The sequence below is a fragment of the Dasypus novemcinctus genome, chromosome 6, assembly GCF_030445035.2.
Source record: "Dasypus novemcinctus isolate mDasNov1 chromosome 6, mDasNov1.1.hap2, whole genome shotgun sequence".
Classification (NCBI taxonomy): Eukaryota; Metazoa; Chordata; class Mammalia; order Cingulata; family Dasypodidae; genus Dasypus; species Dasypus novemcinctus.
The window spans coordinates 88,899,350-88,924,420 of NC_080678.1; the positions used below are offsets into that span (position 1 = coordinate 88,899,350).

General features: G+C 45.0%; 1 protein-coding gene across 1 annotated transcript in view; it reads left to right on the plus strand.

Annotated features, from left to right (window-relative positions):
* Positions 1-25,071, plus strand: part of CHAT (choline O-acetyltransferase) — a 54,278-nt gene that overhangs the window by 13,874 nt on the left and 15,333 nt on the right. Inside the window, exon 7 of the mRNA XM_058299625.1 lies at positions 21,686-21,855. Coding sequence (XP_058155608.1) covers positions 21,686-21,855 — 170 coding nt within the window. The remainder of the gene's footprint in view (positions 1-21,685; positions 21,856-25,071) is intronic.

Consider the following 25,071-nt stretch of genomic DNA (forward strand, 5'->3'; position numbering starts at 1 on the left):
GAGGCAGGGCAGTGCGAGGCGTGGCAAGAGTGTGCTTTTAGAGTTGGGAACTAAACTGAGTGAGGAGTGGAGTGGAAGGCAGGAGATGGAGATGGACAGCAAATGAACAGTGGGGCCGGCACTTCTTAGCGAGGGCTAAGAAGCGGTGCAGTGGGGGTAGCACAGTTTGGACCAGAAATTCCGAGTTGGTGGGTGTGGGATGCTGGTGCTGATAAGGTCCAAGGTGCAATCACAGATGTGGGTGTCTGGGGGAGAAGGTTAGACTCTTAAAGGTGGGGGAGGCTGAGACATTAAGAGATGAGAATGCCAGTGGAGTCCTCCAGGTGCATGTGTTAGTTACAGAGAATGATGACACAAGTGGGAAGGGGGAGGAAGGAGAACGAGGGGCCAAAACCTTCGCAATGGGGAGTGATGAGGAGGGCGGAAGAACCCAGCAGCAAGGGGCTGATATTGGGGGGTATGAAAGGCTAAGGGCTCCATCTCCCAAGGGAAGGGGGGGAGAAAGAATTTAGAAGGGGGAATGGGGGCCAGGGAAGCCTCACGTCCAGTGACCTTCTGGCCCTGAGGTTCACGAACATGGGAGGAAACAAGCTCAGTGGAGAGGACCGCGGGGGCGGCAGGCTCCTCCCCGGAGCCCGGAGCAGAAGGTGAAGCAAACACTGAGGATGCAGGGGAGCTGGCCCGTCACGAGTCAGGCGCCTCCTGGACTTCAGGAAGGGGAAGTGGAGAGTTCGGGTGGGGGACACGTGGAGTGGCGGGTTGGGGTGGGAGTGCCGGCTAGCAGCCCAGGAGGCTGGTCATTGGTGCTGTGGCGAGCAAGGGGTCATCTCTTGGTCCTTAGGACATGGGGGGTTGTCATTACACATAGTCGCAGACGATTCCCTTTGGGAAGCTGCTCTCCCCGGCTGCCCGTGAAGGCTGCCTGCCGAGGTTATTAGGAGCAGGGCGGGGTTCTCCCGGCCCACAGCAGTTTCTCAATCAAGGTTGCAGAATGGGGTAGGGGGGGCAGGTTTGAGCTATTTTAGGGTGTCGAAGACCCAGCCCCCTGAGCTGAAGCCCTGAGGTCCCCACCTCCTGTCCTGGGAGCTGGGGCTAGAGACCAGAGGCTCCCAGCTCTGCCCGAAGGTGGCCGCTGTCCAGCAGGAGGTCCCAAGCTGCCCTCCGCCCTGCTGAGGTCTGGACCGAGGGGCCTGAGCTCCAACAAAAAGTACCTCTGAATTCTCATGTGGTCACCCGAGGCCCCGAGGCCCTCGTCCCCCGTCCCTTCGTTTCATCACTCCTCTCCCCCACCCCCTTCTGCCCGCTCCCAGGCTGCCCAGGCTGCCCCTCCTGGGCCAGGACGCTGGGAGGTGCTGGAGCTCACAGAGTGGGGGGCGGCCCGGGGTGCTCAGCGGGATAGGTGGGCTGGGAAGACAGGTGTGCTGGGAATCTGCCCCCACAGCCGCGCTGGGCACGCCTGTGCTTCCGGGGCCCTGCAGCCTTCCCCCCCCTCGACCGTGGCACAGAGCGGAGCACGTGTCATTGCCAGCAGCCGCACATCAGCACGAAGCCCCCTCCTGCGGAAGGAGTGCTAGGCGCGGGAAACACGAGGCCTGGAGCAGGGCCCTCCGGAAGGCTTGCTGGGGAGGCAGGAAGAAGCAGAGAAGTAGGAAGACGGGCGTGTCCTGGAGGGAAACCAGAGGGTCCCGGACAAGAGTCCAGGGGGAATGCAGAGGCCTCCTCCTCACTGCCTGCCACAGCTCAGGAGGGCTTCCCGAAGGTGACGTGTCTCAGCCCTGCTGCAGACTGGGCTTGGCTGACCGCATCTGAATCATCTAGAGAGTCTCTCCACATACAGGTTCCTGGGCGCCTCGGGCGGGGCAGGAGGGGAGCCCCAGAACCTGTATTCTTAAGCACCCTGCTGTTTTCATGTGCAGCCCAGTTTGGGATCCATTTATGCAGCTCCTAGCAGCTAACGCTTATGCCTGGTGCTGGCCCAGGTGCTCTCTCTCCCTTACTGGCCACGGCCTGGAAGGCGGGTACTTCAGTACCCTCAAGCAGAGGGGGAAGCCGTGTCTCCAAGAGGTGGAGGGGCTGCGGGAGGGCCGGGATTCCCATCCAGCACCTGCCTCCCCAGCCTGTGAACTGCAGGTCTCTAAGAAGGGGCCTGCCGGCCCTCTCAGGGCGTCCCTCCCCACGGAGCCGCGAGGCCGTGGCCTTCCTGAGCCGAGGAGGAGCCAACGCCGTTTACCCTGATCTGGAAATCTAATTAGACCTTTGGCCCGAGTCTGGAAGACTGCAGCACTTGTCAATTTGTAGGAAAAGGATGGCGGGCAAGGAGCCCCCGAGCCGCTGGCTTTCCTGGGCGCCTGCACGGAGATCCCGCGCACCAGATTTCGGAGGCAGATGTTCTCCATTTACACAGTCCCGTAAATATTTATACCCAGCAGGCAATTAGAGCTGAGCCGCTGCTTTCCAGGAGGGAGCTGGCAGAAGGCGACTGCGGCCGCAGAAGGCCTCAGTGATGGTTTGCAATGAGGCATTTTTCTATTAAATATTGTCATCCAGAGCTGGGCAAGTCTGCTGATTTTAAAACCAATTACACGTTTGCCACAACAGCCTCTCCGATTTAATTGGCCCAGAAAGACCTCCTGGGTGCTGGATGCTGGATGCTGCTCTTCTCTTTTTTGGGGGGCAGGGTTTGGGGCCCATTTTGCTCTCCCACAATAGAAGAAGGAAGTGTGGGCTTTTCCGCATCTGGAAGAGAGCAGCCAGGCAGGGAGGGCAGGCAGCCCAGGGGGAGGAGGCGCAGGCTTTTCCTGCCCCTTCCCACTGGTCCTCTAGAGACTCCGACATCTCGTCAACAGCTTCCCTGCCCTGTGGATAGCACAGAAGCGATGGTGGATGGCTGTGCAGCAGATGGCTGGGGGCCTGGCACACAGAGGGTGTTTGCTAAATGGTAGCTCTTATTGGTTTGGGGGAAACACTCTCGGGATCCATTGCCCAAGGCCGGCAACCTCTTCGGAAAAAGCTGGCCACCTGAAAACGGGCACCTGCCAAAGTGGACACCGTCCGTGTGGCCAGTGCCATGGTCCCAGGGCCCTCAGGCTGATGGACCTCTGCTCTTTGCGAGAACCCTAGCGTTGATTCAGCTCTGAGATGCTGTTTTGCTGGCCCTGGGACCTGCGCATGCTGTGTGCTCCCGCTGCACGCCCGGAAGCCTCCTCTTTGACTTTCCCCTGGTTGTCATCTTGCCGACCCTCACTTCCAGTCCATGTGCAGCTCGGAAATTTGGGGATAAGGCACATGGAGTACTTCTTGGTATCCTGCTCTCCTACCACTGCCCCCTGCCCCTGCCATTCCATCTCCCCCAGTTTTGGCAGCATGACACATTTTATAGTCCCAGGCTTTGTGGGAGTATGTAGAGAACCTAGAGACAGAGCAAGGCTTGCTTCTTCAGTTCTTTTTTTAGTATTAAATTAAACTTCTTGTTTTGAGATCATTGTAGACTTGTGTGCAGTTGCAAGAAATAATACAGAGAGATTCCCTGTACCAGTTACCCAGGGTCCCCAAGGGCGACGTCTTGAAACACTGAAGCTCAGTGTCACAGCCAGGATACTGACACTGGTACAGTCAAGACCTGAAATGTTCCATCTCCACAAGGGTCCTTCAGGTCGTCCTTCTGTAGCCACGCTGCTTCACTTTCCTCCCACGCCCGCCTCCTCTTAACCCCTGTTTATCTCTTGTCTGTTTTCCAGTTCTAGAATTTTGTCATTTCAACAATCAGTAGAATCATTCCAGTGGCGACCTTTGCCATTGTCTTTTTAAACTCAGCACAGTTCCCTCGGGAGCCATCCGAGCTCCAAAGCTCCATCCTTTCTATTGCTGAACGGTTGTCCATGGTATGAATACATCATCGGGTGTTTCATCATTCGCCTCTTGAAGGAAGTCTGGGTCATGTCCGGCTATTGGCTATTACGAATAAAGCAGCTGTGAACATTTGTGGACAGTTTTGGCTTGAACGTAAATTTTATTTCTGTGGGAAAATGCTAGGTGGGCTAGGTAGTTGCATATTTAGCTTTTAAAAAAAGGAAAAAAGGAAAGAAACTGGTAAACTGTTTTCCAGAGTAGCTGTAACATTTTATATTCCCACCAGCAATGTATGAGTGATCCAATTACTCCACATTCTCACGAGTGTTTGGTGTTTTCGTTATTTTTTATTTTGGCCATTCTGATAGGAGTGTAGTGATATTTCATTGTGGTTTTAATTTGCATTTTCCTAATGACTAATGGTGTTGAACATCTCTTCATGTGCTTGTTTGCAATCTGTGGTTCTTGGATGAAATGTCTGTTCATGCATTTTGCTCATTTTGTAACTGGGCTACTTGGTTTTTTACTGTTGAATTTTTTGTTTGTTTGTTTGTCCTCCTCACACACACAGACACATTGAGATGGCTCCCTCATCTGTCTGCTCATTGTTTTTTGCTCTTTGTTCATTTTTTCCGTAGGAGACACCAGGAATAAACCTCCCATGTGGGAGGCAGGCACTCAACTGCTTGCACCACATCTGTTCCCTGCTTGTTTTTTTTTTCGCTCATTGTCTGCTCATTGTTTTTCTCATTGTCTGTTAATTGTCTGCTCATTGTTATTTTTTGCTTGTTGTCTGCTGTTGTTTTTGCTCAATATCTGCTGTTGATTGTTTTCTGTAGGAGGCACTGGGAACTGAACCTGGGACCGCCCATGCCAGAGGCGGGTGCCCAGCCGCTTATGCCATATCTGCTCCCCTGTTTGTTTTTGAAGAGGTGCTGGGAATTGAACCCAGGACCTCATATATGCAAAGCAGGTGCTCAACCACTGAGCTTCACCCTCTCTGCTTACTGTTGAGTTTTAAGAGTTCTTTATGTATTCAAGATACTAGTCCTTTTTTTGGATGTGTAGTTTATAAATATTTTCTCCTAGTATGTAGCTTGTCTTTTTCACCTTTCTAAACAGTATTGCCAGGTCACATGGTAGATATGTTTCTAACTTCCTTAGGAACCATCATCCACAGTGGTTGTAACATTCTACATTCCCACCACATCCTCTCCAACACTTGTAGCTTCCTGTTTTGGTAATAATGGCCCATTCTAGTAGGTGCAAAATGATATCTCATTGTAGTTTTGCTTTGCACTTCCCTAATAGCCAGTGATTTTTTTCATGTGTTCTTTTCACCATTTGTATTTATTCTTTAGAAAGATGTCTATTAAGTTCTTTTGCCCATTTTTAAATTGGGTCATTTGTCTTTTTATTGTTGAGTTGTAAGATCTCTATATATTACGGATAATAGACCTTGTCTGATGCATGATTTCCAGATGTTTTCTCCTATTGAGAAGGCTGCTTTTTTACCCTCTTCACAAAGAGCTTCGAGGTACAGAAATGTTTAATTTTTAGGAGATTCCATTCATCTATGTTTTCTTTTGTTGCTCATGCCTTGGGTATAATGTTTAAGAGACCCCCACGTGCTACAAGATCTAGAAGATGTTTCCTTACCTTATCTTCTAGGAATCTTATGGTCCTGGCATTTATATTTAGGTCTTTATCCATTTTATAATTCTTGTATAGGGAGTGAGATAGGGGTCCTCTTTCATTCTTTTTGTTATGGTTATCCAGTTGTCTCAGCACCATTTGTTGAAGAGACTGCTCTGTTCCAGAAAAGTGGATTTGATAGGCTTGTCCGTGTTTGACCATATAAGTTAAGGTCTATTTCTGAACTCTCAATTCTATTGCAATGATCAATGTGTCTATCTTTATGCCAGTACCATGCTGTTTTGACCACTATAGCTTTATAATACACTTCAAGGTCAGGAAGTGTGAGTCCTCCAACTTTGCTCTTCTTTTTTTTAGGATATTTTTGGCTATTTGGGACCCCTTTCCCTTCTAAATAAATTTGGTAATTGACTTTTCTTTATCTGTAAAGTAGATTATTAGAGTTTTGATTGGTATTGCATTGAATCTATAAATAAAGATGGAAGTGACATCTTCACAATGTTTAGTCTTCCAATCCATGAACATGGAATGTCCCTTCATTTGTTTAGGTCTTCTTTGATTACTTTTAGCAATATTTTGTAGTTTTCTGAATACAGATCCTTTACATTCCTGTTTAAATTAATTCCTAGATATTGGAATCTTTTCATTGCTACTGTAAGTGGAATTTTTTCTTGATTTCCTACTTGTTCATTACTAGCATATAGAAACACTACTGTTTTTTGTGTATTCATCTCATGTCCTGCCTTTTTGCTGAATTCATTTATTAGCCGAATTCATTTATTAACTCTAATAGCTTTGTTGTAGATATTTTCTAAATGTAGAATCCTGTCACCTTCGAATAGTGAGAGCTTTAGTTCCTCTTTGCCAATTTGGATGCCTTTTATTTCTTTTTCTTGCCTAGTTGCTCTACCTAGAACTTCTAGCACCATGTTGAAAAACAGTGGTGACAGAGGGCATCCTTTAGGATTGTCCCTGATCTTAAAGAAAAATCTTTCAACTTTTCCCCATTGAGCAAATGTTGGCTGTGGGATTTCCATTTATGCCCTCTATTATGCTGAGGAACTTCTTTCTATGCCTATATCTTGAAGTGTTTTTGTCAAGAAAGGATGCTGGATTTTGTCACATGCCTTTTCTGCATCAATTGAGATGATCATGTTTTTTCCCTTCAATTTGTTAATGTGGTGTATTATGTTAATTGATTTTCTTATGTTGAATCACCCTTGCATACCAGGAATAAAACCCATTTAATAATTGTGGTGTATAATTGTGTTTTTCCCCTCCCCCTCCCCCAGCCCTGTTTTTGCTGTCTGTGTCCATTTGCTGTGTTATCTTCTGTATCTATTTCTCTTTTTGTCTTCTCTTCTCCTTTTTTTTCTCCTCTAGGATTCATCAGGATTCAATCCTGGGGACCTCTGATGTGAAGAGAGTTTCCCTGTCACCTGTGCCACCTCCATTCCTGGTTTCTGCTGCACTTCACCTTGACTCTCCCCTTCGCCTCTCTTTTGATGCATCATCATCTTGCTGTATGACTCATTTGTGCAGACACTGGCTCACCACTTGGACACTCACATGGGCACTTGGCTCACTGTGTGGGCACTTGGCTTGTCATGTGGGTACTCAGCTCACTGTGTGGGCACTCAGCTTGCCAGGTGGGCACTGTCTTGCCACACAATCATGCTTTCTTTTTTTCTTTTTACCAGGAGGCCCCAGGAATCAAACCGAGGTCCTCCCATATGGTAGGTAGAATCCCTATCACTTGAGCCCATCCACTTCCCTATAATTTTTTAATATGCTATTGGATTTGATATGCAACTATTTTGTTGAGAATTTTTGCATCTAGAGAGATGGGTCTGTAATTTTCTTTTCTTGTAATATCTTTGGTATTAGAGTGATGTTGGTTTCATAAAATGTGTTGGGTAATTTACCCTCCTTTTCAATTTTTTGGAAGAGTTTAAACAGAATAGATATTAATTCTTTTCAAAATGTTTGATAGAATTCACTGTGAAGACATCTGGTCCTGAACTTTACTTTGTTGGAAGATTTTGATGACTGATTCGGTCTCTTTACTTTTGATTGGTTTGTTGAGTTCCTGTATATCTTATAGAGTCAATGTAGGCTATTTGAGCATTTCTAGGAATATGTCCATTTCATATAGGTTGTCTAGTTTGTTGGCATACAGTTTCTCATAATATCCTCTTATGATCCCTTTTATTTCTGTGGGGTCAGTCATAATGTCACCCCTTTCACACCTTATTGTATTTATTTGCATCTTCTCTCTTTATGTCTTTGTTAGTCTTGTTAGGGGTTAGTCGATTTTATTGATTTTCTCAAAGAAGCAGCTTTTGTTTTTTTAAATTTTCTCTATTTTTTCTTCTTAATTTCATTTATTTCTGCTCTAATCATTGCTATTTCTTTCTTTCTGCTTACTTTGCTTTTCTTTAGTATCTCCAATTGTTCAGTTAGCTCTTTGATTTTGGCTTTTTTCTTCTTTTTAATATAGGCATTTCAGGCTATAAATTTCCCTGTCAACCCTGCCTTCACTGTATCCCGTAAATTTTGATAAGTTATGTTTTCATTTTCATTTGTCTCAAGATATCTACTAATTTCTCTTGCAATTTCTTCTTTGACCCACTGATTGTTTAGGAGTGTGTTGTTTAGCCTCCACATAGTTGCAAATTTCCCTCTTTCCTGTCTATTATTGATTTCCAGTTTCATTCCAGTATGATCAGAGATGGTGCTTTGCATAATTGCAATCATCTTAAATTTATTGAGATCTGTGTTGTGGCCCAACATGAAGACTATCCTGGAGAAAGATCCATGAGAGCTTAAGATTAATGTATTGATTTGGGACGTAGTGTTCTGTATATGTCTGTCAGGTTCAGCTCATTTATCATATTGTTCAAATTCTCTGTTTCCTTGATGATCTTCTGTCTAGTTGTTCTATCTATTGATGTGTGTGTTATGTTGAAGTCTCCAACTATTTTTACAGAGGCCACTATTTTTCCTTTCAGCCTGCCAGAGTTTTGGGGCACCCTGTTTTGGTGTATAGATATTTATGACTGTTATTCCTTCCTGGTGAATTGTCCCTTTTATTATTATACTATATAATGCCTTTTGTACCTCTTACCACTTTTTTGCATTTAAAGTGTGTTTCATCTGACATCAGTATAGCTACCCCTGCTCTCTTTTGGTTGCTGTTTGCATGAAATACCTTTTTCCAATCTTTCACTTTTAGTCTATTTGCATCCTTGGGTCCAAGATGAGTCTCCTGCAGACAACATATGAATGGCTCATGGTTTCTCATCTATTCTGTCAACCTATGTCTTTTGATTGGGGAGTTTAATCCATTAACATTCAGTGCTATTACTATAAAGGCATTACTTACTTCAGCCATTTTGTCCTTTGGTTTTCATATTTCATATCTTATTTTTTCCGTATTTTTACCTTTTTGGCTACCCTTTCTGATAGTCTTCACTTCTACACTCTCATTGAAGCCTCTCTCTTCTCTTCTCTTTTCCAGCTGTAGAACTCCCTTTAATGTTTCCTGCAGAGTTGGATTCTTATTTATGAACTCTCTTAGTTTCTATTATATTTATCTGTGAATATTTTAAACTCATCATCACATTTGAAAGACAATTTTGCTGGATAAAGAATTCTTGGCTGGCAGTTTTTCTCTTTCAGTACCTTAATTATATCATACCACTGCCTTCTTGCCTCCATGGTTTCTGAGGGGAAATCCACACTAAGTCTTTTTGGATGTCCCTTTTATGTGATGTTTTGTTTTTCCCTTGCTTTCAGAATTCACTTTATCTTTGGCAATTGGCATTCTGTATATTATGTGATTTGGGGTAGGTCAATTTGGATTTATTCTAACAAGTATGCTGTGATTCTTAGACAAGTATTTTCATGTCTTTCATGAAAGTTGGGAAATTTCCAGCCATTATTTCCTCAAATACCCTTTCTATCCCTTCCCCCCTCTCATCTCCTTCTGGAACCCCCATAATATGTATATTGGTGCACTTCTTGTTATCATTTAACTTCCTGAATCCCTGCTCAATTTTTTTCTTTTTTCTTTTCCTTTTTTTTTTTTTTTTAAATATTTTATTAGAGAAGTTTAAGGTTTTCAGAAAAATCATGCTTAATTACAGAGTTCCAGATAACCCTCTCACAGTCAGTTTTCTGTATTATTAATTCTTTGCTTTAATGCTGAATTTTTATTATAACTGATGAAACAATATTACTAAAATTAACCTGTTATATGTAGTCCATAGTTTGCTTTAAGGTTCTGTTTTTGTTGTACAGTTCTATGTTTGAAATTTTTATTGGGGTAAGATACATACAACCTAAAATTTTCCATTTATTTTTTTAATTGTACAATTCAGTGATGTTAATTTATATTCACAGTATTGTCACTGTCATCCACTACCAGATTTTTCTATCACCCCATAGAAACTGCACCCATTAGACCAGGACACATATTCCCTACACCCCTCAGTCAAATGCCAGTTCACAGGAGCAGTGATGCTCATGAAAGGAGGCCCAGCTGGAGCCGTGAAGGTGTCCCAAATGTCTGCCCTGGGTCCACCCAACTAGGTCAACATTTGGAGGTCAGGGGCCAGGATCTAGGAGGAGGCAGCCTAAGGACTCCTCACTCCAGAAGGAGCTGAGGGTGTGCAGTGCTGCCCAAGCAGCCCATGTGCCAGCAATCAGGCTTCCCTGGTCCTGTCTCTCCATGTGTGAAGTCTCGGTCATTGTACATTTCCCCCATGTAGTGGGCCCCAGAGTCCACCATGAAGCCTGCGGGTTCCTAAGTGGAGATGAAAAGACACCTCAGCACGAGAAGCAGACAGATTCCCTCTTTCTCCAAACAGAAAGAAGGCACTGCGTGTGTCAGGATGCGGTCCTTGAACATGGGGTTTTTGAGACACCTTCCCCTGTTGTCCTGTACCCCAGAGCAACCCTCTAGAAGTCCCCACCTGTCCCCCAGCTATTTTTTTTTCTTAGATAGAAATTATCTCTCCACCTTTCTAATCCTCCTTCTTCCTGGGAGTCTAATCTCATGAGTTTTTGTGACTGTGAGAGGATTTTTCTCAGCACCTTTTTCAAAATAAATTGGGTATATTTGTGTGGATCTATTTCTGGATTCTCTACTCTGTTCCATTGATCTATTTGACTGGTCGTCCATCAACACACATGTTCTTGATTAGTGTAGCTATATATAATTCTTAAAATTGGGTAGACTGATTCCTTTTAAAGTTGGGTAGACTGAATTTTCTATTTTCAAAATTGTTGTAGGTATTCTTTAGCCTGTTTCTGTGGTAAATTGCATTGATTGATTTTTAAAATATTGAACCAGCCTTCTATCTCTATAATAAACCCTACTTGGTCGTGGCATGTAATTCTTTTTGCATATTGCTGAGTTCTACCTGCTAACATTTTGTTGTATCTTTTTACATTTATATTTGTAAGGGATCTTGAACTTTAGTTTTCATTTTTTGTTTCTCATACTGCTTTTGTCTGGTTTGGGACAATGCTAGCTGCATAAATGAATTGAGAAGTGTTTATAAATATAATGTTAAGTCTTTAAATTTTCAATAGAATTTTCCAGTGAAAGCACAGAGGCCTGAGGTTTCTTTTTCAGGAATTTAAAATTTACAAACTCAACTACCTTGAAAGTTACAGGGATATTTAAAGGATCTATTTTATATTTGGTAGGCTGTGGTAGTATGTTCTTTTCAAGAAATTAGCCTATTTCATCTAAATTGTCAAATTTACATGTGTGGAGTTCATATTCCTCTCTTATCCTTTTTCCAGCTGCAGGGTCTGTAGAGTTATCCCCCACTTCATTCCTGATCTTGGTAATTATGCCCTTTTTCTTTGTCAATTGTCTTATTTTAATTAGAGAATTTGTAGATTTACAGAAGAATCATGCAGAAAATACAGAGTTCCCACATAACACCACACCATTATTATTTTTTTAAAGATTTATTTTTCATTTATTTCTCTCCCCTCCCCACCCCCCCACAGTTGTCTGTTCTCTGTGTCCATTTTGCTGCATGTTCTTGTTTTTGTCCGCTTCTGTTGTTGTCAGCGGCATGGGAATCTGTGTTTCTTTTTGTTGCGTCATCTTGTGTCAGCTCTCCGTGTGTGCAGCGCCATTCCTGGGCAGGCTGCACTTTCTTTTGCACTGGGCGGCTCTCCTTACACGATGCACTCCTTGCACATGGGGCTCTCCTACGCGGGGTCACCCCTGCTTGGCACGGCACTCCTCGCGTGCATCAGCACTGCACGTGGGCCAGCTCCACATGGGTCAAGGAGGCCCAGGGTTTGAACTGTGGACCTCCCATTTGGTAGACGGACGCCCTATCCACTGGGCCAAGTCCGCCACCCAACACAACCCCATTATGAACACTTTGCATTAGGTGGAACCTTTATACAGTTGTGGAGGAGTATTATTATAATTACACTTGTAACTCTAGCCCAGAGTTTACATTAGAGCTCACTGTTCATATTTTCCAGTCCTATGATGTCGTTTTTCAAAAAATGTTTATCCTGGTAACATATATACAACCTCAAATTTTCATCTTTTGACCACATTCAAATATATAATTCACTAGTGTTAATTACATTCACAATGTTGTGCCACCATCACCATCACCCATTACCAAAACTTTTCCATCACACCAAACAGAAACTCTATACCAGTCAAGCATTAACTCCTTATTCTCTACCCTGACCCCATCTCATAGTAACCTGTATTCTAGTTTCTGATTATGAATTTGTTTATTCTTATCATTGTATATCAGTGAGATCATGCAAAGTGTCCTTTTGTGTCTGGTTAATTCATTCTACATGATGTCTTCAAAGTTCATCCATGTTTTCACATGTATTAGAATTTCATTCCTTTTCACAGCTCAATAAAATTCCATTGTAAGTATATACCACAATTTTGTTTATCGACTCCTCTGTTAATGGACACTTGGGCTGCTTCTATCTTTCGGCATTGTGAATAATGACCCTATTAACATCAGTGTAAAAATATCTGTTCACGTCCCTGCTTTCAATTCTTTTGGCTATATAACTAGAAGTGGTGGGATTGTCAGGTAATGTGGTAATTTTGTACTTAACTTGCTAAGAAACTGCCAAACTGTCTTCCACAGCAGCTGCACATTTTACATTGCCCCCAATAATGCAGGAGGGTTCCTGTTTTTCTTCATCCTCACCAACATGTGTTATTTTTTGTTTACTTAATAGTGCCCTATTTAGTGGCTGTGAAATGGTATCTCATTATGGTTTTGATTTGCATTTCCTTATTGGTTAATGATGTTGAACATCTTTTCATGTGCTTTTTGGTAATTTGTATATCTTCTTTGGAGAAATATCTATTCAAGTCTTTTGTCCAATTTTTAATTGGGTCGTTTGTCTTTTTGTTGTTGAGTTACAGGTTTCTGGATATTAAACCCTTATCAGATATGTAGTTCCCTAATATTTTCTGCCATTTAGTAGATTGTCTTTTTGCTTTCATGATGAAATCCTTTGATGTACAACAGTTTTTATTTTTGATGAAGTCCCATTTATTGCTTTTTCCTTTTGTTGTTCATGCTTTTGATGTAAAGTTTAAGAAACCATTGCTTAGCACAAGATCCTGAAGATGCTTCCCTGTTTTCTTCTAGGAGTTTCATACTCCTGATTCTTATATCTAGGTCTTTGATACATTTTGAGTTAATTTTTGATATGGTGTGTGGTAGGGGTCCTTCATTCTTTGCATGTGGATATCCAGTTTCCCCAGCACAATTTGTCGAAGACACTATTATTTCCCAATTGAGTGCACTGGGACCCCTTGTCAAAAATCAGTTGGGCATAGATCTGAGAGCTGCTTTCTGAGCTTGGTTTCAATTCCACATGATTATATGGATGTCCTTGAGCCACTATCATGCTGTTTCAACCGCTGTGGCTTTGTAATAAGTTTTATTTTTATTTATTTATTTTTTAGAAGATTTATTTATTTATTTTTGCACCCTTCCACCCTCCCATCGTTGTCTGCTCTCTATGTCCATTGGCTGTGTGTTCTTCTGTGTCTGCTTGTCTTCTCTTTAGATGGCATTGGGAACTGATCCTGGGACCTTCCAGGATGGAAGAGAGGAGCTCAATCTCTTGTGCCACCTCAGTTACCTAGTCTGCTGCATCTCGTATTGTCTCTCCTTTCTGTCTCTTTTTGTTGCATCATCTTGCTGCACCAACTCTCCACTCAGGCCAGCTCAGCGCCTGGGCCAGCTCACTGTGTGGGCCAGTTTGCCTTCACCGGGGGGCCTGGGAATTGAACCCTGGACCTCCCATATGGTAGACAGGAGCCCAATTGCTTGAGCCATACCTGCTTCCCTGTAATAAGTTTTAAAATCAGGACATGTGAGTCCTCCACCTTCTGTTCTTTTTCATGATGATTTTGGCTACTTGGAACCCCATACCTTTCCACATAAATTTGATGATTGACTTTTCTATTTCTGCAAAAAAGGCTGATGGAATTTTTTTGGGATTGTGTTGAATCTGCTTGGATAGAATCAACATCTTAACAGTATTCTTCAAAGCCATACATATGGAATGTCCTTCCATTTATTTAGGTATTCTGTGGTTTCTTTTAGCAATATTTTGTAGTTTTCATGCATAAGTCCTTTATATCCTTGATTAAATTTATTCCTAGATATTTGATTCTTTTAGTTGCTATAATGAATAGATTTTTTTTTCTTGATTTCCTCTTCATATTGTTCATTACTAGTGTATGGAAACACTACTGATTTTTGCATGTTGATCTTGTAGTCCACCACTTTGTTGAGTTCTTTTATCAGCTTTAGTAGTTTTGTTGTATATTTTTCCTAGGCTGCTTAAAGCAGATACCATGAAATGGGTTGGCTTAAACAATAGGAATTTATTTGCTTACAGTTAGAGTCCAGGAAAATGTCCAAATCAAGGTGTCATCAAGGTGATGCTTTCTTCCCAAAATTTAACTGCTGGTGATCCTTAGATCCTCTGCCAAATGGCAAGGCATATGGTAGCATCTGCTGGTCTCTCCCTTCTCTTCTGGGTTCCACTGATTTTAGCTTCTTGCGTTCATGGCTTTCTCTCTTTCTGTCTGAATTTCATTCTCTTTAAAGGACTCCAGTTAAGAGGTTTAAAATCCATTCTGATTCTGGTGGGTCATACCTTAACTGAAGTAGTCTCATCAAATATCTTACTTACAATGGATTTTCACCCATTGGAATGGATTAGATTGAAGAACATGTGTTTCTGGGGTATATACATCTTCAAACCACCACAGTTTTACAGATCTTTATGGTAATTTTACTATACATTCTGTTGATTCTTGAAAATATTGTGTATTCCATTGCTTGGTGAAATGTTTGTGAATGTCAATTAGATCCTATGGTATTGTTGAGTTCTTCTTCCATGCTTATTCTCGTTCTAGTTGTTCTATCAATTGTTGAGAGAGGGATATTGAAATCTCCAACTGTTGTGTATTCATCTGTTTATTGTTTGGGTTCTATTAGTTTTGTCTCACATATTTTGAGCTCTGTCTTTTAATATATATTAAATAATAATATGTACAATTTAAGATTTTAATTTTTTAAATTAAATTTTTAATTTAAAAATTAAATTGATGGTTCCTTTTATCTTTATGTAATGCCCTTCTCTGTCTTTGGTCATTTTCTCTGCTCAGAAATTGACTTTATCAGATGTTAATATAACCAGTTCTGCTTTCTTTTGATTAATGTATATGTAACATGTCTTTTTCCATCCTTTTATTTTACCTATATGATTACATTTGAAGTAAGGTTCTTGTAGACAGCTTATAGCTGGGTCATGTTGTTTTTTAAAAAATACTTTTTCTTTTAATTAGTGTATTTAGGCCATTTACATTTACTGTAATTGTTGATATTTTAGAACTCAAGTTTGCCATTTTATTTTTTTGTTTCTTTTTTGTTCTATTTTTCATTTCTGTTTTTTTTCTTGCCTTCATGTAGGTTAGTTGAGCATTTTTTAGTATTTCATTTTGATTTCTCAATAGTGTTTTTGAGTATATCTGTTTGTATAGATTTTTAGTGGTTTCTCTAGATACCATATTATATATACATAACAAATACATAGCTAGCCACCTAGATAGATAGATAGAAAATATATATAGTCTATTGGTGTTGACATTTTATCAGTTCTAGTAAAGTGTAGAAAACTTACCACCTTTATGTCCTTTTACCCTCCCCCATTTGTAATGTAATTGTCTGAACTATTCTCAAAGTGTTTAGAATTAACTTAGGCAGTGTTATAATTTTTGTTTCAATTGACAAAACTGAAAAAGAGAAGGAAAATGTATTGTATTTAATCATATATTTACTCTTTTCATTATTCTTTCTTCTTTCTCGATTTTCCAATATTCCTTCTTCCATAATTTCCTTTCTTTATAGGCAACTTCCTTCAGCCATTTTTTTTGGGTAGGTCTTATGATGATCAATTCTCTTAGCTTGCCTTTATCTGAGAATGTCTTGATTTCCCCTTCATTTTTTAAGGATATTTTTGCTGAGATGTAGAATTTTAGGTTGATGGGTCTTTTCATTTAGCTGTTAAAAAACGTACCACTTCTTTCTGGTCTTCATGGTTTATGATGAGAAATCCATCATCATTCAATTGTTTTTACTCTGTAGGTAAAATGTCATTTATGTTTTACTGTTTTAAGGATTTTTTTCTTTAGTTTTCAGATATTTGACTGTTATATGTCTTGGTGTAGAATTCTTTGGGTTGGGAACTCTGATGACATGATTATTAGGTCTTTTGTTATTAGTTCACTGGTCCCTAAACCCCTGCTTAATATTTTTTCAGTTTATTTTCTCTGTTGTTCAAAAGGGGAAAAAAGTCTACTGAGCTTTTTATTTCAGTCATATTTTTCAGTTCCAAAATTTCTTTTTCTTCTTCTGTGTATATTCCATTTCTTTGCAGAGACTTTCTATTTCTTTGGGGAGAACTATTTTTTTTCTTTTGTTTCAAGCATGTTTATACATGTTTGTTGAAAATTTTATGATGGCTGCCTTAAATGTCAGGTAATTCTAACATATCTGTCATCTCAGTGTTGGTGTCTATTGATTACGTTTTTTCATTCAAGTTGAAATGTTTCTTGTAATTGGTATGACAAGTGATTGAAATCTGAACATTTTGCTATTATGTTATGAGAACCTAGATATAATTTAAACTTTTTGTTTTACTTGGTTTTGTGTAACACTACTCCAGCAGGAGAAGAGGGGGTGCCCCCTTATAACTGCCAGATGGGGAGAGAAGTTCAAGTTCCTCCCTTGGCCTCTATTGATACCTGGCTCCTTGTGACTGCTGGCTGGAGATGAGAGTTTAGGTCCCCCACTGGTCTCTACTGACATCATGGGGACAGATTGGTTATCACCCATTGTAGATGGAAGTTCTAGCTTCCACTTAACACCATCCATGCCTTCTCTGACACCATCAGTGATTTGGGAAGCCTCATTGTGGTCTGGCAATAGTAGAAATCTAGGTTCCCCACTCAGCCTTTGCTACCTTTGGGAGGGGACACTGGTTTTCTCTGTGATATTTGGCTGAAGTAGCATGGTTATTGTCTAAAAGTGCTCTTGTCTTTTGCCTAGGGAGAGCAGACTTTTTGTTGGAACTTTTTTTTTGTCTGTGCCCATTTGTGTTCCCAGTTTGCTGGCTTTTCCAGTTCCAAGTCTGAGATATACGAGGCAGAAAGGAAATGCAGGGATTCACCACAATGTCATCCATTGGGTCCTGAGGTCTCTAGTTAGTCTTCCCTCTCTTCTTCTTTCAGAAGCTTCTTGATGTTTGTTTTATATGCACTGTCCAGGGTTTTAAGTGGGAAAAATCTACTTAACCTTTCTTTCTTGTGGAGACAAGAGTCCCTTTCTCATCTGCATTTTAAAGGAAGTGTCTGTAATTCAAATCAAAGCAATTCTGATTTGCAAGAGCCAGGTTTCACTGGGAAAGAAATATTTTTGTTGGAATTCTCATAGCCTGGTTTTGCCTCTTAGGACTCCAGTAGCCCATAGAGTAGGGAAGAATTTGGGATGTGTGGTAGCAGGTTTCCCTCCCAAAAGTGATAAAATCCCATCACCTGGGGAAGGAAGATACTCAGACGGGATTAGCAAACATTTAGAAGTTCTAAAACCCTGGGAAGGAGTCCAGTGCCTCCATCACCCAGGGCTGTGTGAGGGACAGTGGGCACAATAGTAGGAGTATGAGGCAACTTCCCAGGGAATTTAAGATTGTGTGTATGTAGGTGGACACAGCCCCTTTAAAGGCAGGGGTTCTACATGTCCATTTACCTTTGCTCACCCAAGTCATACCTGGTAAGTTTTCAGTTTCTCACAGAAGGCTCTGAGAGCCCCCTGTGACCTCTGAAATTCTGCATTCTGGAAGCTAACTCTTGTGGGTGATAGAGCAAGCTCCTCCCATTACTCAACTCCCATTTCTCACTATTAAATGGGGGCTCCTTGAGGAAGATTGATTTACCACATTAAAGGAGCCTCCATGTGCTCGATGTGGATGTCACAAGATGAACGGCTCCTGCTGTGGGACTCCAGCCCCCTGCCCGTGTTTCCATTACACTCGGGCCAGTAGTTGGATGAGTTTGGGAGTAGTTCATTTTCTGCTTTACACGATAAACTTGTCAGCATTTGACGGATCAGCTATGTGTGTGCAGGGAGTTCATTTGCAAGGCCACCTGGCCTCCCAGCAATGCTGTCCTGCTCCCATTTCACACCACCTAATGAGCCAGAACCTGGCTCCTGTTGGCTGGCACTGAGCTCCTGGGCCCTGCAGAACTGAGAAAGGACAGCTCCCCTGAGCTCCCCCAGCCCTGCTTCAGGGACCCCTCTCTTTTGCCTGGAGGTGGCTGGAGCAGCTCGGGGGAGCTGTCCTTTCACACTGCCAGCCTTTCATTGCCCAGCCAGAAGGAATGGTGCCAAGTCTCCACTTTCCTGCCCAGAGGCTTGGCAGGCTGCTGTGGGCCTCCTGGGGGCTTCAGCCTGCTCTCTCCAGCCCATGCCCACCTGGTCTAGGCAGAGGGCTGTTTCTCAGGAAAACTTGGCAAAGGAAGGTAGCAAGCCTGGGTCTGTTCAACAGGCTTGACTGCATGGGGACTCATCAGATTGAGGTATGGATGTCCAAGAGGCTAGGAGGAGGGTTATGAGATTCCCGAAGAATCTCCTCCTAGGAAGAAAGGGGGGACAGATGGCCCAAGGACGGGCTGGCTTGCTGGTCGACCTCTCCAGAATGGACACGTAAAGGTCTGCTGTGAAGACCATGAATCTCCTTCCGTCAGACTTTTCAAGCACTGGGGGAAGGGGATGGACAGTGAACCCTGAGACCCCTTTCACTTGAGGACATTTGTGGATACCTGGCAGGAACCTGCAGGAATCATCTGAGCAGAGCAGAGGACACTGCAGGAGTCCTTAGCGTCCCTGCACTCTGCGAGCCCTTGGAGAATCTTCCCCTGCCCCTCTAGGCGACTGCATTGGGAGGAGGGGCTCTTCACATGCGTGGGGTAGAGAGTGGCCCAGAGAAGCAGAGGTGAGGCTGGGGGCTGGGAGGAGCAGACAGGACAGACAGACCCCAGATGGGTGGAGGAAAGGCAGGTGCATTTCGGATGGGATCCCCTGCTGGTAGCGTCAGCCACATGGGGACACAGCCTTCCACGGACGGAGGTGCTGCCCTGTGCCTGGCTCAGAACTGCTGAATGGACCTGGCTGGTGAGCAGAAGCTGGGGCCTGCGGGTGTGGAAACTGGCTTGCTCAGACTGGAACCTGGACCTCAGGGAGGCAGATTTCAGAAGACTCCGAGAAGATGGGCAGGATTCTTGGCTTGAGGAGAGATGCCTCCAGGGCTGGGGGCTCTGAAAAGAGGACCTCCAACTCAGCAGGCAGGGTTCCTGGTGGGGAGGGGAAGGAACTGGAGCTGGGAGAGGTGTGGGTGGCTGCACAGGCAAGTGCTCCCTGGCAAGCTACCATCCCAAAGGACAGTGCCCAGAGCTGGTGTAGCAGGTGTGTGCTTGGACTCCAAATCGGAGGGGCCACAGAACCAGTGGCCGGAAATGACAGAGGACCAGCACTCAGGAGCCGCAGCCACCTACAGGGCTGCCTCGGTCCTGGGGACAGGGGGAAGCAGGGAAGGGCTCAGCCCACCCTGCGGGGGATTCCTCAGTCCCAGGAAGCTGCACTCTGGCAAACACAGGGACGTTCCAGGTGGGGACCTTGACCTTAAACACCTGAAGGAATTAAGCAAATTAGATAAACGAGGAAGGGCTGTGGTCAACCAAGGGCACAGTCTCTCAGCTCCAGCTAATTCCTTCAGTGTGAGGATGTGAGCCCAATATTGCCAGATGGTATAAGTTAGGATAAGGTTAGGCCACATGTCAGAAAATGCCAGGTCATAGTTGCCTAAAGATAACAGAGGTTTCTATCTGATTCGTGTAGACTAGAGGTGAGCCATCCAGAGCTGGTATGGTGACTTGAGTGGCCATTGGAATTCTAGTGTTCTTTCATCCCACGGCCTTGCCTTCACTGGGGTGTGGCCGTCGTCCTTACCATCCAGAATGGAGGCTAGAGCTCCGGTCATCACCCCTGTATCCCCGGTAGCAGGGTAGAGGAGGGTGGGAAAGAGAGCAAAGTGCACATGCTGGCTGTCTTTGATGAGGTTCCCTGGAAGGCATTATTCAGTGTTTCTAGATCTTCTTGGCAGAATTTTGATACATGGTTACTCCTGTCTATCAGGGAGGCTGGGAACTGTAGCTTTATTTTTGATGGCTTGAGTGCCAAGCTAAAAACCAGAGGTTCTGCAACTAAGGGGAGAATGGGTATTGGAGGCTGCAATGCCGCATGATGCCCTCTGCCTCCAAAGAGCCATCATCCCATCTTCCCTTGTGCACAACCCTTTCAACCCTGTCCCCCAGGGCACACCCCTCATTCGTTCCATTACAGCATCCAGCTCAGAGTTCAGGATCTCTGGGCAAAGGGAACTCTCACCGTCAGGTCCTGATGTGACTAAACCCTCATTGTTCATGAGCTTTCAACCCAGAGACAAATGATCTGCCCACCCTTGAGCATCCGATGGTGCTCGTGTGTCACCACCGGAACGGCTCCTGTTTGGGAGAAGGGGGGACAGGAACATACCGCATGTGGTCACCCGGTGTGGCAGGAGTCCGACCGCGCTGGGCAGAGTACCCAGACATGTGCCCAGTCAAGGGGGTTCCCTGGGACAGCCCCCCTGCCATCCCACGTGTCCCTCATCCCCTGTAGAGGGGTCAATGTCCCCTGCACCCAATTCGCCCAAGGAAGGGGTGCCTTGTCCATGCTCCTCCATTGCCCCCCCATCGGTAGGCATTGGAAGGTTTGCCATCGGGGGCTTCACTGCTTTCGAAACCCCCTTCCTGCAGAAGGTCTGAGGGCCTGGGAATTGCTGGGGGCTTAGCATCAGAAGCCAGCTGCAGGCAGGCTCGGGGCTCCTCTGGTGAGCTGCGCTTTCACAACCCCCTAGCTTTCAGTTTATTTGTCCCTCCCACATTCCACATGCAAAAACTGCCCCCAATTTGCAGCAAGGCCCTCCCCATCCTGCCCTCTGCCATCAGAACTGCACCTGGGGGGCCCGGGGGAGGCAACACCCCTGCTTCAGATTGTTGGAAGATAGTAGCTACCATTCAAGCACCACTGACTAGTTTAAATGCTTGAAAACCATCCTTCAGGAGGTCTCTGGGCCACCTGTGCTCATGGATGCTTAAACGTTGGGGTGCTATTGGAAGGGGGAAGTTGAGCTCCATTCCCTAATGTGGGTTCAGCATCATGGAGTGCTTGAGCCCACTGGTTCCAGCAGACAGGACCAGTAAGCCCTCACCCCTGGGGGCAGAACTGGCCACAGCTGGAGGAGGGAGAGGCCCTCTTCCAGGGACCACACGGCCGGGAGGGGCACTGGTTAGGGCAGAGCCTCTCGATCGTGTGGCTGACGTCACTGCCCATCCGCAGTGGGACGGTCAGGCTGGGCGCAGCGTCGGGGCTCAGCCTGTCAGGGGGGTCAGGGCTGACCATCAGCATGGGGGGCTCTGCGGCAGGGGCCCGACCCCAGGTGGAGCAGGTGCTCAGGCCAGGCTTGTGCCGCCCTTCAGACTCCACCAACCGGGACTCACTGGACATGATCGAGCGCTGCGTCTGCCTTGTGTGTCTGGATGCACCTGGGGGCGACGAGCCCAGCGACGCCGCCATGGCCCTGCAGCTCCTTCACGGTGGGGGCTGCGGCAAGAACGGGGCCAACCGCTGGTACGACAAGTCCCTGCAGGTGAGCCTCTCCCTGCAGGTGAGCCTCTCCCTGCAGGTGAGCTTCTCCTTGCAGGTGAGCCTCTCTCTACAGGTAAGCCTCTCTGCAGGTGAGCTTCTCCTTGCAGGTGAGCCTCTCCCTACAGGTAAGCCTCTCTGCAGGTGAGCTTCTCCTTGTAGGTGGGCTTCTCCCTACAGGTAAGCCTCTCTCTGCAGGTGAGCTTCTCCTTGCAGGTGGGCTTCTCCCTACAGGTAAGCCTCTCTCTGCAGGTGAGCTTCTCCTTGCAGGTGGGCTTCTCCCTACAGGTAAGCCTCTGCAGGTGAGCTTTTCCTTGCAGGTGGGCTTCTCCTTGCAGGAGGCTGCCATGCAGGCTGTGCTTGCTGCTGACAGGGTCCTTGAAGGGCCAGGGGAGCTCAAGGGTAGAAAGGTCCTGTGGGCAGAAGCCTTTGCTCAGGAGCCAGTGGCTGAGCCCAGCTCCCACGACCTTCACTGTCCTGCAGCTGTTCCAGGCTCGGCGCACCCCACATCACTCAATACATACACTGTAAGGGGGCGTCATCCCAGGGCTCCTACCCAACAGAGACTCGGCACATTCAGCCGGAACCGTGCTTGGCGCCCAGCACTGCTAGCTGTGTGAGCACCTGCCACCCTGGCCTGGCCAGCGTGTCACACCTCCCTCCATCCCTGTGAAGGAGCGCAGGCTGGTGTCTCCATGGAAAGGAAGTCCTCAAATCAGATCAAATCAAATCACATGCATTGTTCCTCCCACCTGACGTCGGCCTGGAAACAAGCTGCCCTAGATGTTTACTTTGGCCTGGAGGAAAACAATCGTGCAGATGGGGATGAAGGCCAGGCCATTCATTCCTGCTCCTCCATGTTTATTTCTCAATTTTTTATTTTAAAATCATTTCAGACTTACAGGACAGTTGCAAAGTAATACAAAACCCAAACAGAAAACCCCAACAGAACTCGCCCCAATCTCCAGATCCACAAATTTTAACATTTTACCACAGTTGCCATATCATTCTCTCTCACTCTATTTATATATAATCTACCACTAATCTGTCTTTCTATTTCTATCATCTATCTTCTAGTTATCTATTTACTATCATCTACTATCTATCTATCCCTATATCTATCTATATGATCTATCTTCTATCTGCTATCATCCATCCATCCATCCACCCACCCATCCATCTACCCATCCATCCACCCACCCATCCATCCACCCATCCACCCATCCACCCATCCATCCACCCATCCATCCATCCATCCACCCATCCATCCTTCTATCTACCCCTGTATCTATCTATATGATCTATATTCTATCTGCTATCATCCATCCATCCACCCACCCATCCATCCACCCATCCATCCACCCATCCATCCACCCATCCACCCATCCTTCTATCTACCCCTGTATCTGTCTATATGATCTGTCTTCTATCCACTATCATCTATCCATCTATTGATCATCTACCCATTTATCTATCTACCCCTATCTTTTTTCCCCTAACATGCCAATCCTGAACCCAACCTTGTTTAGTTTTAAAGCCACCCAGCTTTCACAATGACCACAGAAGACAAAAGGTAAACCATCTCTGTGCTTTGGGTGATCGTAGCTCACATTTGTAAACTTTTCCAGGCACTATCAGGCATTCTGCTGATTGTCCTCTTTACCCATTTGCATATTGATGTTGTTATTTCTAGGGAGTTCTCTTGCTGCTGTGCTGGCTCTTCACAGCCTCCTCCAGGGGTGGAAATGACTTGTAATCTTTCAGGGAGCGGCTGTGGAAATTAGATGATGTAGTGGATGTGCAAAGCCTGAAACAGAGGAAGCCCTAGTAACAGTTTTTCAAAAACACTGTTCTCCTCCCTTTCTTTTAAAAGAAGTGATGGGGACAGGAAAGCACTGATGTGTGAGGGGGACAGCCCTCTCCCTTCCTGGCTCGTGTGGCTGAGGCTGTGCCCACCTCCTGGGCCCTTTCTCAGGATGCACCCATGAGTAGGTGAGTGGGAGAAGCCAAACCGGCTCCACTGGCATCAAGAAAGAAAAGCTCAAGAGCTCGTCTTAGCACAGAAAGGCAGGAGAAGCTCGGGGAGAGAGAGAGAAGAGAAGAGCTTGCAAGGGATGAGTTTTGTGGGAAACTCGGTGGGAGGTTTGCTTGCTTGTCTGTCCAAGAATGGGAGCAATGGTTTGGGCAATTGTCACACTCTGTGGGAGACTGGGGGAAAAGACGTGGAGAAAAGCAGCTCAAGATGTGTGTTGGGTGTTAGGATCTCCCCTTCATGCCTGGGAAGAGAGTTGGGCAAAGACATCAATCACCTGGTACTTTCTGGATGACTGACTAGGAGCTCTTCAGTGTGATGCTGTGCTGAGACGGGCTGGAAGGTGTTAATGGCTCCGCTTTATCGGGGTGACACTTTGCGAGTGTTTCTTCCTTTTCATTCTTTTCTCCCAGTGCTTCTGTGCAGTTCCTTTTCCGAGTCAGCTAGATGTAGCCCTTGCAAAGGGGAAGTCATGAAAAATCCCTAGTGATCCTTATATTTCCTATGGATCTCTTATGCCTTATCGCTAGTCCTCCATCAGTCTCGTAAGCTGTGCATTACTGGAACCTGTTGAGGATGGGCCAGGACTAATCTCTGGTCCTGTGGGTGTGAACCTATTTGTAAATAGGATCTTTGAATAAGCCGAGTCAGGGTGTGATTCATTTGTGAATAGGATCTTCGAATATCCTATTTAGGCGAGGCCAAATAGAATCAGGATGGGCCTTCATCCATATGCACAGAGACCTTATAAAGGCAGGAAGTTCAGATGCAGTCTGTAGAAGCCAGAAATCAGGGGAAGCCAGAGAATAAAGCAGGGTGCCATGCCAAGACGCCTTGGCAAGGAGCCCCAAGGATTACAGCAAGCCAGTGCCAGAATCTACAGATTTCAGGGAGAAATCTGGGCTTGCCAATGCCTCGATTTGGGCTTCTAGCCTCCCAAACTGTGAGACAATAAATTCCTTTTGCTGAAGCCAACCAGCATGTATTTGTCATAGCAGCTCTGGCTAATGGAGACAGACCCATTTTAAATGCAAGCAAACCCAAGTGCAGGAAGTTGAAGTGTCTTGATCAGGGTCACGCTGCTGGCAGGAGGCAATGGCAGAACTAGAATCTGGGTCCCTGACTCTGAGTCCAGTGAAAGGAGCAGGCTCGCTCTCCACCTCCTCTTTGCTCCCACTGAAGGGTATT